Source organism: Triturus cristatus, chromosome 2_2 (genome assembly GCF_964204655.1).
Source record: "Triturus cristatus chromosome 2_2, aTriCri1.1, whole genome shotgun sequence".
In the NCBI taxonomy this organism is placed as follows: domain Eukaryota; kingdom Metazoa; phylum Chordata; class Amphibia; order Caudata; family Salamandridae; genus Triturus; species Triturus cristatus.
In genome coordinates, this window is record NC_140582.1 from 1,019,013,043 (window position 1) to 1,019,037,342 (window position 24,300).

At 45.6% G+C, this 24,300-nt stretch overlaps 1 protein-coding gene across 4 annotated transcripts in view; it reads right to left on the bottom strand.

Annotated features, from left to right (window-relative positions):
• ABLIM2 (actin binding LIM protein family member 2) overlaps positions 1-23,561 on the bottom strand; it is a 918,768-nt gene extending 895,207 nt beyond the window's left edge. For 3 of the 4 annotated variants that reach the window (XM_085642477.1, XM_085642474.1, XM_085642469.1), the window contains exon 1: positions 23,140-23,561. In XM_085642477.1, the coding sequence (XP_085498603.1) occupies positions 23,140-23,149 (10 nt within the window). In that variant the 5' untranslated portion in view covers positions 23,150-23,561. The remainder of the gene's footprint in view (positions 1-23,139) is intronic. The other variant, XM_085642471.1, reaches the window with a different exon arrangement.
• Between the last annotated feature and the right edge of the window lie 739 nt (positions 23,562-24,300).

Here is a 24,300-nt window from a genome sequence, read left to right on the forward strand (position 1 = left end):
GGCCAGTATCATCTGGATAGTTCCCAAATCTTTAGGAAAGGGGACAAGAACTAGGATAAGATTGGTGAGCTTCTGAGGTTCCTGCACATTTGTGAACAGGAACCTCTTGACGGTGGTTGTTCTTTACACAATATGGCAACATTGTTGTCCAAAATCCAAAGTCAACCCTTAGTGGTACCTAATGACTAGTGGTTTTATTTTTTTGTGGAGTAGGCTGACTGACTTACTGCTGCTGTTTTTTAGAAAAAAATGCACTCTGTAAAGTGCGTACACTTAACTGAGAAATTCTCAGAGGTCATGCACGGGCTGCAGACATCACAGCTCAGAAAGAGGGAGGAGCAAATAGAAGGGGAGAAGCCTCTCTTTGTTTTTTCGAGCTTTGCTATCTGCAGCTAAATAACCAAAATGAAGAATTTCCAAGTTAAGTTTTGGACAATGCAATGTCTTAAATACAGGAATATAGGTATGCTCTTCGCCAGCGCACTTGTTCACAGGGGTGGCTCCTCCTCAGGAGCAGAGAAGTGTCGCCACGCCTGCTGCAAGCGCAGCAGGCAAACACAAATACATAAAATGGCATTTCAATGCCATTCAATTTATTTGCCACTGTACCGACTCACGCTGTCACAAGTGTGAGGGAGGGGGGCGGGCTGAACAATGAAAATGCATGAGGTCAGCACTGGTTTATGGTGCCCATGACGGATTGGCCAGCCGTCTTGTGACAGTCAGCCCGACATTCCTATCTGGGCCCTTGTTATTGGAATTCTCTCCCCTTTCAGATGCGGCAGTGTACGGATCATCTTCTCTTTAGGAAACAGCTTTAGAGTTTTCTTTTCTGTTTCTAGTCCATAATTGGACTACCCTCTTAAACTGTTCGCCCCAGCGCAGAGATACTCCTTCGGGGGTCGATTCTGGTGCTTAACAAATCAATAAATAAATAAATAAATTCACACTGTAGACCCAGCAATTCAAAGGTTGTGAGACAGCCTGGGGATTGCTGGCACAGGCCCCCAGCCACAAAACGAGCACTGAGTGAGCCTGCACCCACCAATTCTGGAGCTGCTTTCACAGCATGAAAGAAGCTCCAGGATTGGTTGGAGTTCTGTTCCACAAGCCGGAAGGAAGTCCTTCGTTTTCCTGTTAGTGGAAAGGAGAAGTGCACAGTGATGTGCTCCAGCTTTTCATTTATGGCTAGTAGCACCTTCGCACCTCACCATTCTTTTATTGAAGCTAGCCGCCACTGCTTGTTCATGTCACATCACCAGAGCATTTGAATGTGAGAAGGTATGGGTCACACAGAAATGTCTGATTAGTTTTGTTATTTTTGGAGCTAGTTTTTTGGAAATGTCCAGTTGTGACTGATCGGGATCTTTTAATTTTGGAATATGTATTTTATTTTTTATTTTTGTTACCAAAGATGCACCAATACAACCAATCGACTCATATAGCTTCATTGAAACAAAATAGTTAACGCAGCCGAAACCAACCTCTTCTCGTCCCCACCCCTCCCCTATGGTATCCTACTACAGTCCATCGCTAGAGTTCTATGCAGGAAGTGCCCCCAAGTGGGTCCTCTGTGTGAATGACACATGGCTGGCCTCTCTTAAATCCCCCCCACTCTCTGGATCCTGATAGCAGTTCCTTTTGTAGGACTTCCCATTATGAGCAAGCCTACTCGCATTCAACTATCACCCAACTGGAAAGCAAACTCGCTCCATCCATCTGTCCCATATGATCTTTGATAGTTTTCTAATTCCCATTGGATGAACTTTTTATGCATAATTTTTCTTTCTAATTTGGAAAGTGTAATTGATTGTAATTTTAGCTGACAGGCTATAATTATAAATAATGCACTGGCATTTTATCAGTGGGGAGCAGCGTGTCTCCGGGTATCTGCCTGAAGTCACCATGAACACTTTTACAGCAGGTGACCCCTGAAGGATGGCTACTCAGATCACATGTTTAAAGATTTCTGCCACAATTCAAGCTCCGAGTCGCTGAAGATAGAACGAGCACACACTCTACCCGTAATTTTCTTTTTCTATAAATAGTTAAGACCGCAGGGAGAGCACATGCACGGGAGGAAATGAAGTAGACAAGAAAGGAAAAAAGAAAAGGGATATTTTAAGGTACTTTCCACCACATACAAGTTCATAAAATATTAACACCAACAGGGGAAGTCACAAGGGCACGTTGTTAATAACAATGCCAAGCAACTTTCATACTCCAGTTCAACTTTGAGGTCATTTCACACTCTCTTTTTCTCCTGTGTGCTGAATGCACGTTTTATTTCTTAAGTCCTGTTAGATATGTACGGTAACATATCTGGGACATCTAGTGCCCTAATTGTGCACCCATTAATAGACTATTATAAAAGTAGGTCGATTGTTTTGATGTGGTATAGTACCTGAATATCCAGAAGGGGTCAGGGTGCTGCCTGCCAATAGCCATGGCTGCACGTGCCAGTAGCTTTGACAAGCAAAGGAGGTCATCTGTAAGAGTCTTAGACTAGAAACAGCTGCCCAGGCTTCGCAAAAGGATGCTATTGTTGCTATGGGAACAGAGCTTTAGTGTACACGACTACTTCGCTATTTGCGCTTTCCACGTCTGTTTCGGGCCCACATTAAATACAATTATTTAAAAATAAAAAAGTAAGTCACAATACTCGATAAACTTTATTGCCTCTAAACCATCCTGTGTCTGGACTCGAGACCGTTCTTTAGGTATCGGCTGTCCTTCACTTAGGTAACCATGGCAACTACTCAGAGCATTATCATTATCATTAGTCCTCAAACTGCGTCTGGGTTACTTAATACCTTCTTAATGTTCCCGTTCAGAATTGACGGGATAAATAATCCATATGACACTGCGTCAGTTTCTTGAATCTGCGGATCATGGATATGTCCACTAACCCGAATCGTGTTTTTGTGTGTGTGATTTTTTTATTATTAAAGAATTGTAAAGACACAAGGCAGGCCCTGCAGCTAAACGCAGAGTTGGCTGCAGATTTGGCCCTGAATTCGATAGCCATACAATGGGCAATATTAGTAAAAATGAATAGAGTTCTGTGAAATCTCTCTATTTGAGTTGAGCGGGAGAGGTATACAGTAAGGGATGTGGCAGTGCTCATCCCAAAAAAGAAGTAGACACGCGAAAATGACTTCCTTGGATCTAGAGAGTACACGGAGATTCGTGTGGATAATTTTGTTGCTGGGTCGGACACGTTTATGCATGGGTGCAGGGGGCTAGTGGGCTCCTGGCACCTAACCTGGCAAAGGCGAGAGGGTCAGACCACCATCTCTTGTTTACCATCAGATATTTCATCAGCAAATAAATACACTAAGACTAAAGGCTGGCATTTTCCTGAAATGGAAGACAAGTAGAAGGCATAGCTTAACACCACCGCTCAGGAGCTGTGTCTATTTGCTCGCAAACATTGACACAGAGATACAGCAGCAGAGACAGGGCTTGGAGGCATTCTACAAAAGATGTTGTAATAAAAGCTAGCAAGCAGTGTTTGATGGAAGGAATGGACAGCAATATAAACTTCTAGAAATTATCCGTGAACCTTGAGGACATATCTCAGCTATGACAAACCCGTTAGCGACATTCACATTATTTGCCATTAAATATCCGGCTGGTGTCAGAGACAGAGCTACTTATCCAATGGTTAGTTTGCTGCTCCCCCAGTCTACTGTAGTTGTTGCTTTGTGCTATTTTATCCTACTATCACTTTCACTACTAAATTAAACGATGTTACCAATAAAGAGACAGATATCTTACAAGATAGACATTCAGGATGCCAGAATCAGTGACAGATCAGAATCTTTGGAAAATTGGTGCCGCTGACTGAAGTTACCCCTACACTCTTTCCTTCTGCATGTGACTCCGTTGAAAGTGATGAGGAATTCCCTTTGGAAAAATGGTCTAACCATCATTTGCAAGCTTCACCTATGTACGAAGCATCTGTAGATGTTTAAGGAACTTCTTTTCTCTTTTCAGTGGTGGATATTGGTCACAGCCCACTATCATGTTTCTTAATCTGAATTTATTAGGCAGCTCGACTATTTCACCAGCTTTGCCTGTCACTCTGAGTACTGTCCCAGACTGAGACATCTGCTTCTTCCATAAGGGCGTCTTCTGAGAGTTAAAGATCTTCACTTGTTTTGACTACCTTGAACCAATTCCCCGGATCCCCAATCCTTACTTTCTCATCCCATGCCAATCGAAATCCTATGAATAGTAACAGGGACTCAGCCAGATGGATCAGATAGCTTTCTTTTTAGATCCTAGGTACATAGGTAGATAATAGTCCGAGATACTTTTGCATTAAGCAGTTTGCTTTACCAAAATGTAGCGTATTTATTCCAGGAAGATGTTGGGCCAAGAGATTGCTTACGAAACCAAATAGACCAGATGTTTCTGATTTGCAAGGATATCAAGCTTCTTCCCATGTATGGTTTGAAGAAAGTGTTCAAGAACACATTAGGTTTGAAGAAAAGTGAGAAAGCCACTTTGGTAAACACTCATTTTGAAACTGAGGGCCTTCTGAAGCTGTAGCAGTAAGGATGACTAACAAGTATTTTATGAAGCAAGGCTGCCGCTTATCGAGTACTTTCAAGTAGCATGTCCGGCTGCCTAGCATGTTTCCATAAGAGCGCAGACACTCATAAAGCCTGTAGAGTATAGACACAATGATTTAGGCCCAATTGGCAGTCTGCAGGGGCCTTAGAGAGATATCCATTTTGAACATTTGGCCAGTTACAGCAGAGTTTTGACAAAATGGAAAGAAAGGTATTCTTGTGCGGATGTTGGAAGGCAGCGTAGATTTGTCATAGTAAGGTTGTTGACCCATTCCACTTTCTGGTAAAAGAGCAATGGGTAAAATTAGAAAACTAGACAATCGTGTGCTGTCCTCCTCCACATACATTGCAGCATTCTGAGTCACCCAAATAAGAATACACACAGCTGCTCTTCAGAGAGCAGATCAGAAGAGTTCTTGGAAACTGTAGTAGATGCATGGCTAATTAAGTCGTGGTCAGTGGAGAGCCCCTTGGAGTTCTGTGAGTTTGTAAAGGAACCCCGTCTCTGGACTTGTTCCTCCACGTGGTCACAGAACTCGTGACTTGGAATATCCGTATAACTTAGTGTAGCGGGTATTTCACTCCGTATTAAATAATTGCTATGTTATGTGTCCGGATATCAAAATTTGTTGCGAACTGTGTGTGTTGCCAGTCTAAACACATCGTGGTAATTCAAAGATGTACGTAACTTTGTAGAAAACAGTATTTACTGCCACAAATGTTCATTCTATACTTTTAGTATAGAGTAAATTATCCTGATGCAAACATTCAATTGCACAATCCAAATCAAATTACTGGACTACTCCAACTACCACATCACCTGAGCACAAATATATATATAATGTTACATCTAGTGACTCAAGCTAAAACGAATAGCGGAAGAAATTGAATGCTACAAAACATCCACAGACTATATGCTATATTTCATGGAATACAATACATTTACATGAAGCTCATTCACTTATAAACGCTTTTGGAAAGCAGTAAATCTTTAAATTGTGCAGCACTATTTAAAAAGGATTGTTGATTTACCAATAATGCAATAATAGTAAATCAGAACAATCTTTAACTATAATATACGTGGAAAATATATTAGTGATAGGAGTAACAAATAAAATATAGTTTAAGGTTAAAGCAAGAGACAGAACTAAACAAGGCAATGTATTGTGATATTAATTCAGACAGCAATATATCACGTTGCCATTAAATAAGATAACATACGAATAGAAAAAAAGCTGTAATGCAATGAGACGTTGAGGTCCGTTAGTGCGTTTAGTATGACTCTATTGCAATCCATGAAAAGAGGAATGTATAATAGAACACTCTAAATTGATTAAGATTTGGTTCAGCAAACATTTATCTGTGAAGTCACTTGTGCATTTGAACATTAAGGGGTTAAAAAACTAAGATGCAAAAACAGAAGTGCATTAGTTAATGTCAATTTCTGAAGTACTTAATTATTTACATCCTTGCAGCTAGCTACACCAGATGCATACCCATGTGATTGCAAAGGATGCTGTGAAAGCAAAGGAAGTGCCCAGACGTTTGAAGCCGTTTAGCCTCCGAATATAGAGCCAAGTAGAAGATGGTTACCTGATGTGAGCCACTACCGAGGCTTGATATTTCTTCCTTAAACTGATAAGGACTTGGGCGCCTTGTGGGTTAGCACAGACTATCTTAGCCTTAGGAGCTGCTTTCAGGTCCAAATATTGAAGGTAACTGGAGACACTCTCGCCTTCAGGTAGTTGGGAACTCTCCCAGCAGGCGAGCAGTTTTACTTGTTGTGTGCAGTTTTGGAGGAGGGAGGAAATCCATGTGAGGGCCCTACCTTCAATACCTATGGATGATGCCAGCCTGTTTATTACTACATTGTGGTCAATGGTATCGAATTCAGCTGAAAGTAGTATCAGCACACGCGGGAGACAGATCTCGGGCAGATAGGAGTTCCTCTCCAATGGAGAGTGGATTTGGTGCTTCTTTAAGACCTGAATCCTGCTTGGAAGTCACCGAAGAGGCCGCTAGGCTCTACACGATGTGATAGTTGTGTGGAGACTGCTGTTTCGAGTGCCTTGGCCACACGGAAGGCCAGAGATGGGCCTGTAATTCTTGAGGATATTTTGATCCAATAATGGTTTCTTTAAGATATGGGTTATGATGGCATGCTTTAGTGATTGAAAGACAGCCCTAGAGGTTAAGGAACAATTTATGATAATTGTAATAATAGGTGTTAGATCTGGAATACCAGCATTGATGGCTTTAGCGGTGGCTATACCTCAGGGGTGAGAACTTCTTAAAGGAGGGCAGTATTTTACTCACTTCGGAATCTGTGGCAGATGCAAACTCAGTAAGGGAAGAACTACTTGTAGGTTAGGGAGCAGGACCTCAGTAAACAGGGGTAATACTGAGCCTGCGATCTCAGATCTTAGAGTATGAATTTTGTTAGTAAAGACTGCCATGAGACTGTTACCGCTATCTTGAGTGGTAGTGATAGAAATGTTGTGACAGCTCGCAGAGACCATTTCCTTGTAGATGCTGAAAAGCACTTTGCGAGAGTTGGAGGATGAGGTGATGGCGGGCAGTCCTGTCTGTGAGAGGCATAGTTTTAAACCAGTGTATTGTATGGGATGTGGGCTTAGAAGTCTGAGGTGAGGGGTGAAGTAGGTCTGCAGCAAGCCAGTGTGGTAGGAATGGAAGGGATTGAGGAGAGACGGCGATGGGAGGAGATTGCCAGACATGTGGGCAATCAGGGTAGTGTAGTTATTTAAGGTAATGGGGAAGGGGAATGTGGAGCTTCTGTGGCGTGTGTAAAGTGAATGCTGACTCTCATTTTTCAGGATTCAACTAAGAAGTCGAAGAACAGGAGATTAGAATAAATGTGTCATAGAATTGTAGTCCTTTCAAAATTATATCTGCAGAGGTTTAATAAGGGTTAGAAAAAAACCCACAATCTTTCCATCAACCTAAACTATAGATACATCCTTTTTAAAAATCAAGACTTGCTTTCACCCAGGTCTGTTCAGAGCAAGGCAAAAATTGTAAGATTTCACCTTCAAGCTAGGGCTCCATCAAGAAGCCCACTAAATGTGTAAAAAGGGACCCAGTAAATGTGTTCATGTATGTGGGCCCTTGGTCGTGGAGGGTTTTGTAGGCATGGGTCAGAAGCTTGAACTGGCCTCTCTTCTGGACAGGGAGCCAGTGGAGAGCCTTCAGGTGCTGGGTGATGGGTATCCTCTTGGGCAGGTTGAGCATCAGTCTGGCAACTGTGTTCTAAATTGTCTGGAGGTCAGCAGTGGTGCCTGCATAGAGTGGGTTGCCATAGTCAGGTCGACTGGTGATGAGGGCTTGCATCACCATTTTCCAGGTGCTGATGGGCAGCCATTTGAAGACTTTGCGGAGCGTGTGGAAGCAGGCTTAGGAAACGGCATTGACTTGACATTGCATGGAGTTCACTGTCCAGGATGATGCCGAGGATGTGGGTGTGGTCTGTCAGCATGGGGGTGGTCCGAGCTCCACCAGCCACCAGGAGTCATTCAAGATAGCGGTGTGACTGCTGAAGATCGGAAATTCAGTTTTGTCTATGTTCAGCTTCAAGCAGTTGTCCTTCATACAGGCGGCAAAGTTTTTTATACAGTTGTGGAAACTGATCTTCGTCGAGGTGGGCTCTGCTGAGAATGAGAGGACAAGCTGGGTATCATCAGCGAAGGAGATGATGTTGATGTTGTGCGATCTAGCCATGTCTGAGAGTGGTGTCATGCAGATATTGAGGAGGGGCTGGACTGAGGGATGATCCTTGGGGTATGTTGCAGAGGTGTGTTTGGGTTGCGAGGCGAAGGGGGGGAGGCGAACTTTCTGTGTGTGTCCCATGAGAAAGAATACCATCCATCTGAGCGCATCGTCTGTGATTTCTATCTGGCGTAGTCGATTGATGAATTGTGTGGTGGAAAACAGTGTTGAAGGCTGCAGAGAGGTCCAGGAGGATAAGGGCGGGTGATTCTCCTCTGTCGAGTAGGGTGCGGATGTCGTCTGTTGAGGCGATCAAAGCGGTCTCAGTCCTGTGGTAGGTTCTGAAGCCTGATTGAGAAGAGTCCAGTAGGTTGTTCCTCTCCAGGTGTTTGGTGAGTTGGAGGTTGATGGCCTTCTCCAGGACTTTGGCAGGGAACGGGAGCAGGTAGATCGGACATTAGTTCTAGAGCTCGTTGGGATCTGCCGAAGGTTTCTTGAGGAGGAGTCTGATCTCTGACATGAGAGCAATCTTCCCATATCTGCGAGTGGTGTCATGTAGTTGTTCACGAGGGCTGGACTGAGGGATGATCCTTGGGGTATGCAGCAGATGGTGTGCTTGGGTAGCAAGGTGGGGAGGTAGAGGTGGACTTGCTGGGTGCGTTCCGTGAGATAGGATGCCATCCATCTAAGGGAGACGTCTGTGATTCCTATCTGGCGTAGGCCATTGATGAGTGTGTGGTGGGAAATTGTGTCGAAGGCTGCAGAGAGGTCCAGAAGGATAAGGGCAGCTGATTCTCCTCTGTCGACCAGGGTGTGGATGTCATCTATTTAGGCAATCAGGGCTGTCTCGGTGCTGTGGTTGGTTCTGAAACCAGATTGGGAAGAGTCCAGTAGGTTGTTTCTCTCCAAGTGTTTGGTGAGCTGGAGGTTGATGGCCTTCCCCAGGACTTTGATGGGGAGCAGGGAGATGGGACAGTAGTTCTAGAGTTCTCTAGTGTGTGCCGAGGGTTTCTTGAGGAAGGGTTTGATCTCCGACATGAGAGCTAGAAGTGTACAGGAAGTTAAATACAATTTTACAACTGTACAGCTTATTTCTTTTAGTTATGAGCACATACATATGCACAAAGAGGTGTTGAAAAATAAAAAAAAGAGTGAAAAGTAGCTTCCCAGGCAGTTTCATGACATCTTTCTTCTGACTAGGTAAAACGACATTAGACCTGGGATTGGACAGTAATAAACAATCTAGTGAAAAGGAAATGAAAGAAGTATTTAATGGCAAATATGCAACTCCTTTCACCTAGTTCTGCAAGGAAAATGTATAGAATTGTCGTGTAGTCTGTCAGTTTCCTGAACCACTGGTTTGACTACTGTTGGACTTGACCCTATCTGAAGAGTCACTCTCAAACTTGTATTGCCTTTACACTCCTGTTTTCCGAAAGTCTTTTTGTTTGCCTTAGGATTTCTGCACTTTACCACTGCTAACCAGTGCTAAAGCGCTTGTGCTCACTCCTCTAAACACCGTAGAATTGCCTTACACCAAATTGGCATATTTAATGTACTTGCAATCCCTAGAAAAGTGGTATTATGTGCCTAAGGCCTGTAAACTAAATGCTATTAGTGAGCCTGCAGCACTGACTGTACCATCCACTTACATAGCCCTTTAAACATATCTCAGGCCTTACCTTGCAGCCTGTGTGTGCAATTTAAAACTGCCATTTCACCATGACAAAATAAGCCTTTCACTAGGCCCAAACCTTCCTTATTTATACATATAAGTCAACCCTAGGGTTGGCCCTACACAGCCCAGAGGGTAGGGTGTAGGGGATTTAAAAAGTAGGACATGTACTTTTACGGTTTTACATTTCCTGGTAGAAAAAAAACTCCTATATTCATTTTTCACAACTGCAAGGCCTATCTCTCCCATAAGATAAGACTGGAGTTACCTTATTACATTTAATAAGTCATAACTTCTGATTGGGAGTGGGTGGACAGAACGAGTTTAGTGTCTAAAGGATTCCAGTTAAAACCCTCTTAAATCGTAAAGTCAGATTTTGAATCGCTAAATTTTTCAGAAAGTTGCCATTTTCTTGTCCTAATCGTTAGGTGCCTGCAGCCTGATCCTGGGTCACATGACTAGGTGTAGCTAGCAGACGGTCTTGGTGTATTGCTTACAGACAGTGAGACAATGGGAAGATATGTGTTGGCAGGATGTGCCCCCCTGAGTTATCGTGGGAGAGGAACTATCATCTACCACGCATGCACATCACAAACGCCTTGCATGACACTCTCACAAAGGGTTTGTCACTAGTCGTTTGAGACCCTAGACAAGATGGAGCCAGGACAGGGGTGAAGGGGATGCTTGACACCTAAGGGGATGGAATCCTCTAGAAATTTCCTTCACTTCAAAGTGGGTGCCAGGTATACATTTTGAACCCTTAAACCCAACTCTTCAGTATACTTCTGGAGCTGTGGAAGACTATGCCAGGAAGAAGGACTGCTGTGCTGAGGGAAGGACTGCCACTCTACTGGACTGCTGCCTGCTGTGCTGCCCTGCTGCCCCAGTGTCTGGGTGAGACGAATTGGACCTGCAACCTGTACCCAGGACCACCAGAGTGACTCCAAGGGCTAGTGTTTTGAAACCAGCACCTGAACTCTGCAACTGTGAGTTCTATCCTGACAGGTGGTGCCATCCCAGGCCTGGACCCTTGGAAGTGGGCTTGAAGGTGCTCTGCCAACCCATCTGTGGATCCAGCAAAACCAACGTATTTCATCTGCTGCATGCGCGCAACCCTGAGCAGAACTGACGCATCACCTCTGCTGTGAGGAGTCTTCTAGCGCAAGGACTTTGCATTGACCTCGCAACCCGCAGCCTCATCAGAACCGCCACTGTATGGCTCATCTCCGACGCAAGCCCTACATCAACAGCAGCCTTGACTACAACACAGGACTTTGCATTGTAATCCCCCATCAAGCTACCAGCGGGTTGAGCACAAGTTAATTTGGGGTTTGCTTGTGACTTCATCCTGATAAGGATTGTGGTTTCTGCTTGAGTAGGGTTTCACCCACCTCAACCAATAACCCAATTTCTTACAAACAGCATTACTCTGTAGCACTGGTGTCAACCATACTGGTGCTAATGAGAAATATTGTAGAATGTTATCAACAATGATAACTGATGTGCAACAAACCAATGATAAGTGTTAAAATGATTGTAGTATTGCAAAACATTTCATCGTGACTGCGTAGTGGGAGTGAAAGAGGAGCAAAACCGATATCATCTGAGGAGCGGGCTAGGTAAAAGCTGCATGAAGTGGGAGCAGGGCTCTTTAATTTCAAATAGTGGAACAAAACATTGCCTTCCATCAAAGCAAGGGGGGTCGGTCACAGGAGAGTGGGTAACCCCGAAGAAAAAGAGGAGATCCAAGGTGAGTCGAGAGGTTCAAGTATTAAACCCTAAGATCACCCCTTCTCTGAGAACTTTCTTCAAGGTAGTCCCTAAAACACTTCTTTTAAAGAACCCCAATGTAGGTCCCCTCGAGTCTAGATTGCAAAGGGAGGCTGACACAGTTAGCACTAATAGATTTCAGGTTTTGGCAGAGCTTTCGGGCTCCTTGGAATCTCAGTACTCCATCTCTGGAAGAATGGAGGCTCAACCTGCACAATCTAACTCACAAGCCCAGCCACAGGTAGCGACTCCCAAGATATTGCTTGAATCCTCCAATGGAGTACCTAAAGAGGGGGGAGTTCTATGTGTGACTGATAGATGCCAAGCTGATTCTCTACTACAAGTACAGCCTCTACCACAAGTCTAGGAGCAATCAGTTGCAGATTTGATATATTTATTGACAACCGAAGATAGAAACATCCAAATCAAATCAGAAAGAAATTCGGTCTGTCTGCGAGAATTTGGGGAAAAAATTGGATGATGTGGTAGAAAGAACCTCCTAGTTGGAGATAGGGATGAAAGATCTGGTATCTCGGGTGGCGGTTAACACTAAGGAGATTAGTGACCTCAGGACTAATGAGCAACAGTTAAAGGATAAAATAGAGTCAATGGAAAATAACCAAAGAAGATGTAATCTTCGGCTGCTTAAAGTCCCGGAAGGAGCCGAAGGAGAGGACATGAAAAATGTTGTGATACACCTGATTAAGGAAGGGTTACGGTTAAATGGACAGAAGAAGAACTAAGTACGGACATACAGAGGGTCCATAGAGATCCATATAGAAGGAACGTTAATAAAGCCAAACCGAGGAAGATTTTGGTAAATTTCCATACTTACAATTTCAAAGAAGAAATTCGTTTTTAGGCATTAAAACAAAGTCCTCTGATAGTAGATGGTATCAGTTTTGAGATCAGGTCAGATATCTCACAATTAACGGCTATCAAGCAATGGGAACTAGGAAAACTGATTGAGTCTTTTAAAAGTTCGGGAGCTACGGCTCAGTTGAAATTTCCAGCTAGCCTACGAGTAATGTACAATAATAAGATGCAGACTTTTCGTAGGGTTGAGGAGGCAGAAGAGTTTTTAAAATCGATATCAGGAGCTGGAGTATGACTGAAGTAACTTTTTTTGTGGTAATCTGAAAAAACGTCAAAAAGTCCAAAAGGCGGCAGCACGCCTGGTACTCAATTTCCATAGGGGGACATCGGCAGCCCTCGCCTCTCTTCACTGGCTTCCCCTGGAAAAAAGAATCTGTTTTACAGCTGTGTGCTTCTGTCACAGAATCCTCTCCTAGAAAGGCCCCAAATATCTTCATCCCTTGATCTAACCGTACTTACCATTACGAAACCTAAGTTCTTCTAAAGTCAAGCTAGTATGGGTTCCCTGGTTCTGTAGGGCAAGACCAGGGGCATGATCTTTTTCTTTCTTGAACTCCAAAGCCTGGAATTCTTTACCATCATACCTGAGAGCAGTACTCTCTGAAAAACTTAAAACATGGCTTCTTAGCTCCCCTTAGTATCGGATGGGGATATTTCTAATTTATGTTCGTCTCTGTCTTGCCTATAGGTGAAGTAGAGTATGGTCTCAGCGTGGGGACACACCATACAGTGATCCTTGAATGTGCATGGCACTTTAACATTGAATGAACCGGCGGGCACGACCAAAAAAAAACAGGCAGTGAGTGGCTGGATGCTCTCACCCCAAACTGTCTGCTATTACTGGCGCATGAGTTTGTGGCGGCATTTGAAATTGAGGCTGAGAGGGCTGCCGGAGTGGCCACGAGCAGCGGGACTCCAGCTGGCAGCAGCAAACTGAGATAGCCAGGGGCAGGGTGTGTCGTAACCTCAAGTTGTTTCTTACCTTGTTGGAGACGCGCATGCATGGGCATGTGGAACGCCCATTTAATTAATTGGGCTATTTTGTGATGTGTGGCTCAATATTAGAATATTGAACTATCGGGGAGCACAGTGGGCCTTTTGCTGTGAAGCGGCGTGTTAATAGAAACCACGGAGTGTAAAGACTAGAACGTCGAGCAGTGGGCCTCTTTAGTTCTGGGGCTCTGCCATTACATTTCTAAATACCCGGCGCTGCCATATTGTATCGGGCTGCAGCGGGGTTTTCTTGCACCTATGTCTCATTGCCCTGTAACTCCTTCACCACAGGATAATCACAGGTGCAACAGGAGTGGGTGAGAGGTCGCTCACCAAGAACTTGACTGTTATTGCTGGATATTGTGCTGTACCATCTTGAGTGTTGGACTTGGCCCTTTTTGCAGGGTCATCCCTGAACTTTTCCTGCTAGTATTTTTACTGACCTGGTGTTGGTGGTTTTAGGACTCTGGGCACTTTGTCACTGCTGTCCAGTGTAAAGTGCATGTGCTCTCTATGGTAAAACGTGGTAAGATTGGTCTACACCTGTTTGGCGTATTTAATTTACCTATCAGTCCCTTGTAAAGTGTTATCTCATACACCCAGGGCCAGTAAATGAAATGCTACTGGTGGGCTTGCAGCGCTGATTGTACCACCCACCAAAGTAGCCTTTCAAACTGTCTCAGGCCTCTGCCATTGCAGGGCCTGCGCACGCAGTTGCTACCGTTGTGATGTGGCACATAAAGTGGGTGCCATGTCTGTGACTGCCCTTTTACTACATGTCAGTCACCCCGAAGGTAGGCCCTAGCTAGCCCTGTGGGCAGGGTGCAATGTAGGTAAAAGGTAGGACATGTGCCTTCACTGTGTGGCATGTCCTGGTAGTGACAAATGGCCATTTTGGTTTCTCACTACTGTGAGGCTGACCGCTCATAGGAATGCATTGGGGATTCCCTGATAAATGTTTCAGTGGTAATTCCTGATATGAGAGGGGCAAAATGATCAAGTTTGGTATGTTTGGAATAGTGGTAATAAATGCTGTGTAATGGTGTGCGCATATTTATTTTCACTATTTTAGAAGTGCCACTTTTAGAAGTTGGCATTTCTGTGTGCTATGTGTCTTTGTGCCTGCCTGATGTGTATTGCATGTCTGGCTCTGGAGTGATAGGGACTGGGGAGGTGCTGTGGCTCCAGAGGGGCTGGGTGAGTCAGCACTAGGCTGAATAGGCAGATCTGCATTTGGAGTAGTGGGAGGAGTAGCCCCTGACCCTGAATAGGTCTGTGCCTGCCTTGTACAATGCTGGCTCCGCCCCCCTGTGGTGTGTCTGGGGCCAGAGCCTAATCTAACAATGAAGGTGTTTGAGCAGTGTACAGAAATGTTGGAGTGCCCCCAGAACTGGTTTGGACCGGGCGCAGAGCCCTAAGAACAAAGACACATGTGGTATAAATATTGGGGCTGTGAACGGTGCTGATTCTTCACAGCTGCACCGCGAGAGTGCAGGCAGCTGCAACGTGGGTGCATTCTTTTTAGGAGACTGTGGTGAGTTGCACCCCCGCCCCTTTTCCCATTGTGCACATTTGTTGTGGCTGCATCGGCAGCCAGTGGGGCCAGTGCACAGGCCTCGTGAGGGCAAGTCTGTTCTAAGGGGGCATTGCGGGGCAAGCCCAGGACTGGGCCCCCGCGTGGGTACACTGACTGGTGGGGCGCAAGGCCCTAAGGTGATGTATGCACCTGGGCAGTGTTACTATGGTGCACTGTTGATCTAATGTAATTAATGCATAATGTGATTTATGCTCAATGTACCATGATTTATGCATAATAGGTTTATGCCTAATGTGGATGCATAACGTGTTTGTGCCTAACTGCTCATGCCAGTAGCTGCTGGTTGTTTTTTATTTACAACTTGCATTCTAATGGTTCTGACAGTGGCCCGATTGGTCCTGTCACGTATATAAGTCCCCTGTAAAGTAATACCTAGTGCCAGGGTCACAGTGTACGTTTGTGATTATGATATAATGTGTTTATGATTAATACAAAGGCTATTTTGTATATAACCTTGTGTGGAGTTTCTTTTGTGGTGTGCCTAGTGTGTCGCTGATGTGTGTGTGCTGCACAAACGCTTTACACATTGCCTCTGGGATAAACCTGACTGCTCGTGCCAAGCTACAAAGGGGGTGAGCAGGGGTTATCTTCACTGTGTAACTCTCTTGGCCTGACTATAGTGGTGGTTTCTGCCTGGCTTTGGTGCATGCCCTAGCCAACAAGAAATCCCATTTCTAACATTGAGATTGTTTGTAGTTCCATACCAGTTTATACCTTAGTACTCTTCTTAAGTTGCTGCCGTGTTTTGATTTATGCCTATCTTAATTATCTGCCTAATGGTATTTTGTTGTGTTCAAGTCTTGATTGGCTGCATGAGTTTGTTATTAACATGATCAGTATTCGATTAAGAGGTTGTTTTTGGATGCTATTCCTAATGACCCATGGTACCGTCAAGCATGCAGTGTGTGTGTGTGTTGTAGAGTTGTGTACCCCAGTATGCTTTACCTTAGGCATATGGTCCTGTCAGGGGTGCAGAAAGTGTGTTTGTTGGAAGGTCATGTACCTTGGTGTATGTTACCTAAGACCCTGGTCCTGTTGGGAGTACAAAAAGTGTGTGCAGAAAATTGTATGTGTTGTGGGGTTGTGTACCCTGGTGCATTTAACCTGAGACCTTCTGTCCCGTCAGGTGTGCTAAAAGTTTGCGTTTTGTGGGGTAATTGTTAGAAATGAGGGGGCTCTGGTTGGTGCAGGTAAGGACCAGCAACAAGCAGGGGCCCCTTACCTCTAGTCAGGGTGAAGGATGGCTCTTTAGAATAACCCCTGCTCACCCTCTTGGTGCGTGGCGCGAGCAATCAAGGCTAAACTTCAGGGCGTACACAGTTAAGCATTTGTAATTATACACACAGCAAATACATCACATGCACCACAAACGGACACCAGGCAGGTTTTATATAAAAATAAAGCTTTTATATCTCTATCTTTTATGCAGACTTAATACAAGACCCAGTAACGTTTGAAAGGTTGGGCCACGATAACTTAGTATTGCGGAAAGTTCTTAGTGCGGGCAACAAGGTGAACTGTGGGTCTCGGCGCGCTTCGTGCTGAGACGGCGACCGGGTGGAACGTGTAGGACAACAGGGAAAACAAACGTTGCGGACCCTGGATCCGTTGTGAGCTCGCGGACGAGTTCGTGAGACACAGTACCTTGTTTCTTTGTAAAGGCGGGTGCGGGCGTCCAGCGGCTCTTCAGAAGGGCGAGGCGGCGTCCGGGGCACCCAAGCTTTACGGAGGGATCTGGTCCTTTAGGCTTACAGGGGGAATGGTGTGTTCAGGTTGGGCAGGTGAGCAGAGCGGGGCAGCCGGGTACGTTTTCCACGTCCGGGCCGTCCGAGGCTTTGGCGATGCTCACAGTGCCGATTCCGGCAAGAGGGGTGAAGGTGCGCAGCGGGCCTCCAGCGTGCGAGGTGACGGGGGCAGCCCAGCATGGCGTAGAGAGAGTTGCTCGGGTCGAGCGAGGCTCTTCTCAAGGCAGGGGCGGCCAAGCAGCCCGGTCACGGCCCAAGGAGGGGCTGATAAGCACTAGAGTCACGGCTCCGGCGAGGGAAGGAACACCACAGTCCAGCGGTAGGCGGGTGAAGGTCAGGATGAGCCCAATGGTCCTGGGGCTCAGTTCAGGGGGCAAGCTCGATTCCAGGCTCTTGGAGATCGTTTTTGAAAGCACAAGGTTTTTGAAATAAAAATGGAGCAAGTCTTTAGTAAAGGGTTCTTCTTCTCTCCTTTGCAGCAAGGTCACCACTGCAGGCCAGTCCCCCAGGATAGGGACAGCCTTCCTCCATACAGCTTTCCTGGCGCCTCCCCCTCAGGCAGAGATTCTTCTTGGTTCAAAGCGGATCTGCTTTCTTAGGAGCAGGGCTCCTTCTTTTATACAACATTTCTTTTGTTCGTCCAGGCCAGGGGGGCCCTTGGCTAGTTCAGTCCAGTTCTGGAGCACTTTGTTGATGCGATGCAGGCTTCTTCTTTCAGGGTGCAGGGTAGAGCCATCAGACGCTCCACAGGGGGCGGAGCCAGCATTGTGGTGGCAGAGCACAGCCCTATTCAGAGTCCAGGTGTACTCCTCCCACCCATCTACAGGTCAATCTTTCTATTCACCACCAGGCTACCTAGCCCTGCCCATCTGGGTTTCCCCAGCCCTGTCACTCACACAAGCCAGACAGCAGATACACATCACGCAGAGGCGGGCTGAAATGGTTAGGCAAGCAAAGGCCAACTTTCTAAAAGTAGCATTTGCTAACGCAGAATATTAAAATAAACCTTACGAAAAGATGTATCTTATTATTCTGAGTTCAGGCATACTAAACTCGATTTTCTACCATGTTCCCTGGGTCGGTTAGGATCATAGGATGTAACAATCTTAACCACCCATTCTGGCCTATGAGAACAGAGTAGCCTTACAATAGTGAAAAACGAAAATGGCTGTAATTCACTATTAGGACATGCCACACACATCAGGGCTTGTCCTACCTTATGCTACAATGCACCCTGCCCTTGGGCCTACCATAGGGGTGACTAACATGAAGTTAAGGGAAGGTTTTAGGGACTGGCAAGTGGGTGCACTTGCCAGTCAGCATGACAGTACCAGACTGCACGCAGGTTCTACAATGGCAGACCTAGACACATTTTACCAGGCCGCTTCTGTGGGTGGCACAACCAGTGCTGCGAGCCCACCAGCGGCATTCGTATTCACACGCCCTGGCACTCCTGGTGCACTTTACTGGGGTCTGACAGTAAACCGAATAAGCCAATCATGGAATCCAACCAACATATACATTTTACATAGGGAGCACTTGCACTGTGGCACTGGTTGGCAGTGGCACAGTGCTCTGAGCGGCCAACACCATAAAAACACATGCGGCACAGCGACAAAAAGTGGAAGGGAGACTCACTCCATGGTGCCAGGTCTAACAGTAATCTACCCTGGGGTGCTTTGCCTGAGACCTTTTGTCCCATCAGGTTTGCAAAAAGTTGTGTGCATTGTGGGGATGTGTACCCTTGAGTGTTTTACCTAAGTCTTTGTACCAGTCAGGTGTGCAAGAGGCTGTGTTTGTTGCAGGGTCGTTTACCCTGGAGTGTTCTACTTGAGACCTTTGGTTCCATCAGGTGTGCAAGAAGTTGTGTTTGCAGGAGGGGGTTAGTGAAGGTGTTAGTGTTTTGCCGTATTGTACCCCTGTTGCGGTTTCAGTTCTCTAAATCCTGTACAGGATTATATTACTTACAGGATATATTACTTACAGGATTATAATACTTACAGGGTTATATTACTTTCAGGATTATATTGTTGTGATTTTTATTGTATCCAATGTCATGGAACAGTTTCATCATTTACCATCTTACGTCCTATGATATTTTCAAATAATATTTTCCCTATACTTTACCATAGGGAGATTTCAGTAAACATGAAGTTACTAGTAGTAACTTTACATTTGTAAATTTCATCCAAGGTGTCTCTACTCCCTGGTTCCCGGGGTGGAGACTTGTAAGTTTATATTTAGGTGTCAATCTACACTCGGAAATGATGAATAGAAAAAAATTGTAGATTTATACTTAGGTGGAGGAGTTAATTTTCGTGTGAGTAAATATATACGTGAAAATGTATCTTTGTAAATAGGGAACATTATAACCTGCGTTCACATACTACAGACCTTATTTGTCTTATTATCGGGTAAGTTTTCCACCACACAAAAAGGTGTGCATTTAAGGCAATGTTGAACTTAAGGGTCACAGTCACATTTTGATCTGCCCTATTTCAGTTGCTAACACTTTACCATTGGATAACACTTTATGAAGCATGTTGTATATTTAGTATCTGGAATTTTGTGTTTCTTTTTCACTATGTTAATTCATTTTATTTTGTTTTTAAATCTGTTTTCTACTTTTGCAGCAGGAAAGGCAAATGCAAAAGTGATGAATAGAAGTTAATTACGTTACATTTCTGGAGAGGCTTGTGAATGTGCTGTGTTTTTTGTGGGTCCTTCAAAGGATTTCCCAGTTACACTCGCAGACGAGGCCACAGAGGCTCGAAACAGCATCTTTAGTTGGTCTGTTGCACATTGTGAATGCAGGAGAACTTGGCTGAACTCGAACATCTTCTGCGCTTGGCCATATTATATGATTCTGGACAATCACTTGATCCCCATGAGATTAATTTGCCTTAGCGGTCAAGGTGTTTCTGAAGCCACGCAGGTGGAGTGCAAGCGTGGGAAGTTACTCGAGGTGCCTCAACACAGTGGGCAGCAAGCTCCAGAGAAGATAATCTATTATCCAGTGACAGACTTCAGTAAACGGAATAACGGACTAGTTATTATCTACTGGCGGTCGCCAGTAGATAGTTATAGTTAGGACCGTGTTTCCATAGGAAATCTGAAAATTCTATTTTGAATAACTTTGGCGCCGGTTGATGAATCCTCGCGAAATTTTCAAAACTAATGGGGCGCTCCGCTCAGCTCCTACCCTGAAAGTCTCGGGGTGATTCGTCAAGCGGGGGCTGAGAAAAAAGGGGGGTCCCAAAACGCGTTTTCCCCATGCATTTTTCCATAGGACCTTTAGTCGAAGGTACAGCCCGAACGGCTGAACAGAATTACTTGAAATTTGGCAAAGAGGTAGTCCTCAGGTCAGGCATGTGCCTTTTGCATAAATGGTGTCAATCTGTTCAGTAGTTCCTGAGAAAATTGCATTTAAAAGCACATAAATATCTATTTGCTCGCACCGTGCGTGCACCGTGCACGCATGGTGCGCACACCATAACGTGCGCGAGCGTAATTCTGATTGGTGGTTACATGTCAGTCAACATTCGAATCGGTCGAAATCAGGAAGTGTCGGCCGCCATTTTGTGTGTGACAGTAAAAAAGAAAGGTGGAGAACGTGAAAAGGGGGCAGGGTAGAGAGTTCCTGACTCCCTAGCCTTTGTCAGGGGGTCCCTGAAGGACCCCGAAGGGTGAAAAAAACATTTAATTTTTTTTTCAAAAAATCGCGGGGTGCGCGCAAGGTGAAAAACCTTTAAAAAAAAATACATTTTAAACGAGCCATTCCATATTAAAGGATACAGTCAATCTATAACTATATACATAGGTAGCTTATTGTAAAAAAAATATATAAAAAAATATAATAAAACATACATAACTTAGCATTTAAAACACATTACAAATTCACTTAAAAAACCATAGGTTTCACACACGTTATAGTTAGGAATTAGCATTTAAAAAACCTTGCAAATTCACTTAAAAAACCATAGGTTTCACACATGTTATAGTTAGCTGGACATTTCACTCGTAAAAAACCATTGAAATTCCCCCGTTATAGTTAGTTAGTTAGTTAGTTCAGATAACTATAACTCGCGAGACCGCCACTCTATCACAAGGATGATGTCATCAGTGATGTCATGAGTGATGCCACTGACCATGTCATGAGTGATGTAATATGTGCCGTCATCAGCAGTGGATTGCGGGCGCGTGAGTTATAGTTATCTGAACTAACTAACTAACTATAACGGGGGAATTTCAATGGTTTTTTACGAGTGAAATGTCCAGCTAACTATAACATGTGTGAAACCTATGGTTTTTTAAGTGAATATTTATTAAGGTGCGACCTTGATGTAGAAAGTGAGCTGGCTGTAAAATGTGCAAACCGTGCAGGAATGGTGTAACGCACTCTATGTTTTACATATTCTGTTGTAAGAATGCCTCTCCTTTGCCTGACAGAATGTAGTTGTGGTGCAGTTTAAAATACTCGAAATGGCATTGGCTCAACTCACTTCCGGTAAAGCCGACATCTGATTGGATGGCGCAGGAACGTCCCATCACACCCTGACGCACCACCACCAAACGCCTCTCTCTCTACCCAGTTCAGTAAACCCGTCTTTATCAGCAAGCTCTGCTGTGCACCTCTTTTATATAGGGGGGTAAAAGATGACAAGATAGACTATCAGTTCTCCAAAAGCAGACGGAAGCAACCGTTTTTAAATACCTCAGCCGCAGTACCAGTGGTGCATTGACGGAGAAAACCCGTGTCTGCAATCCTTCCAGACTCTCGGTGTTACCTGTCAATATGACATTCACTTGCATGAGAGGAACTATTCAGAGATAAAGAAAAAGGCGCCAGACCTACTGCATGTCAGTTCTTTACATGCTAAACGCCGATTACAGTGTTTGCAGCTCGATGGGGGAGGCTCGGCGACGCCTCGATGCAGAATTCCAGCCCTCCCACTGCCGGCCCTGGCCGCAGCAGCGCACCACGTTCCCGGAGCAAGGAAGTTTCCAAGGCCTGCTGTCAGGATGGGAGTCAGTTCCTTCTTTTTGTAAACACAGCAACAAACAACAACTTGCATTCCTGAAAGGGCAGAGGGGGCAGGGGTTGGCATTGCATTCCGTGCTCTGCTTAGCCCCGCCGCCCTGACTGCAGCGAATAGTCCTGGCTGTTTGAGGGTTATGGGTTAACCCAGAGGCCTCTTCCGTGGCTGTACGTCAGCTCAACTCACACTGGAACAACTACCATCGCCTTCCCACCCTACACAAGTCTCTAGTAGAGACTTACCTACCTCAAAAACTACACAGAAGAAAAAGCACCCAACGCAGGCTCTTGCAGGGATCCCCTTCCAGCAATCACCATGGCCAACTACCACAGTCTTTAGCAAAGACCCCCACCCCACTGATCACCCCTACCACTCACCGACATCCACCACAGCATCCAGTAAACAATTACATTTCAACAATGATTATCAGCAAACCCAACCACTGCCAAGGGAAAATATACCCCACCCCTCGGACCAACCATCCAAAAAAGCACCGCTTATGACTGCGTTCATTCAATCACCTCCCCATCCCACCCCAACATATATCTGATATTAATGCAGTAAGTAAGTACAGCTTATGGGCAATTAATATTCTGTGCTAACAGAAAATCATTGGTGATCCAATGTGTTTTAAAATTTGAAACATGCAATAAATATTTATTTTTTGGGGGGAAAAAAAGCTCCTAGTCGCCCAGAAAGGGCCAGTCACGACTGACAATTTACAGACCCGTGATTTGCATACAAAGCGCTCCGTGACGGCTGCGCTCTACTGAGCGCTAGCAGAAATAAGGTACATGATAAGCCGTGCACATGACCAGGCGCACCTGCTGCAAGGCGTCGCGCGCACTGCGTGCACCGCTCCTGGCATGGCTCCACGGGGGCAACACGGCTTGCACACACATGGTGCCAAGGTAAGATGCACCGGCAGGCAGGCGGGAGGCTGACCCGGGGGACCACGCACGGCACCACTCAGCGGGCTGCTCCACACCCTCCTCACTACAGCGCCAACCAACATGTACTGCAACTTTGCTGCATGGCACACGGACAGCGTATTGGGGACGCAGCTCTTACATTCTCTGTCCAGGGAGGATGGCGTTAGGCGCTGTGCGCTTTCTCCACGCAGGGACTGTGCTGTACTTACCCGCACTCATCCTGCACTCGCTTCTCGTCTGGCGCTGCAAAGGGACAGCTGAGCCACAGTCCAGGCCTCTCAGGTGCAGAACAGACTACAGAGACGGGTGCCGGGTCCGTGACGAGATGCCCCGGGACGTCATTTACCACCTGTTACGCACGTAGCAGAATCCTCCATTCGCTCCTGGGGAGCGCATCCCTTGGCGCTTCTCTGCTCTGGCAGCCTGTATTCCAGCTGATCAGACCCTCCTTCTGCTCTGCCCCTGCACCCAACCACCCCTCCCAACCAGGCAGGGCTGACAGTGCGTGCAGAGTCCAGCAACACCCGCAGGCCAGTGAAGCCCGTTTAGCTACAGCCAGGGCCAGCCTGCGTATCTCCCTCTCATCATCCTCTCCAGTGCCAGCATCCCCGGGACAGCTCGGCTGTCTTCCAGAAACCAGGTGATAAGGAGCAGCCCTGACAGCTCCAGCACAGAGGACCAGCCGAGGCGCTTGGGAGATGTAGTTTTGTTGTATCCGAAAATGTCAAGCCATTTCAGAAAAGGCGCGCTTTTCAAAACTACGTAATCCAGGATGCACTGCGCATAGAGCATCATTAAATTGGAAGGCGGCTACTGCTGGCTGTGTGCACTGACAGAATAGGCACAGTGTCTCTTCTTCCCCAATAGACTGCCAACTTGCCTGGCGGAGAGGAATGCTGGGGGACCCACTCTCTCTGAAGGTCACCCCAGCGAGGAAGAGCAGCAGACTGATGCCGAGCTGAAGGCCGCGTATATAAAACACCCTTTGAATGTTCAGCTAGCGCGCAGCATGCCAGTGTTGTACAAAACCCCACCCCCAAATATGAATATAAAAGGGACACGAGTCCTCGCGACTTCCACCCCAGACGTGCCTCCACACACGAGGATAAGATCTCGTTTAAAAAAATATATATATTTTAATTCTATGTAAGTATCATTTCAGGAGCGTTGGTTTGCTAATTAGCCCGGTTCCTTACCAAGCTCCATTCTGTCCATAATAGCCATATAGTCACTGGTTGGTGCTGCCAGAGTATTTCAGAGCTGGGAGAAAAACAACTATAGTTAAACACTCTTGATTTATCAGGGACTCTGCTTGGATTTTATCATTGCTCTCCTCTAGCCAGCTGAAATAATGTGATATTCCAATGTAT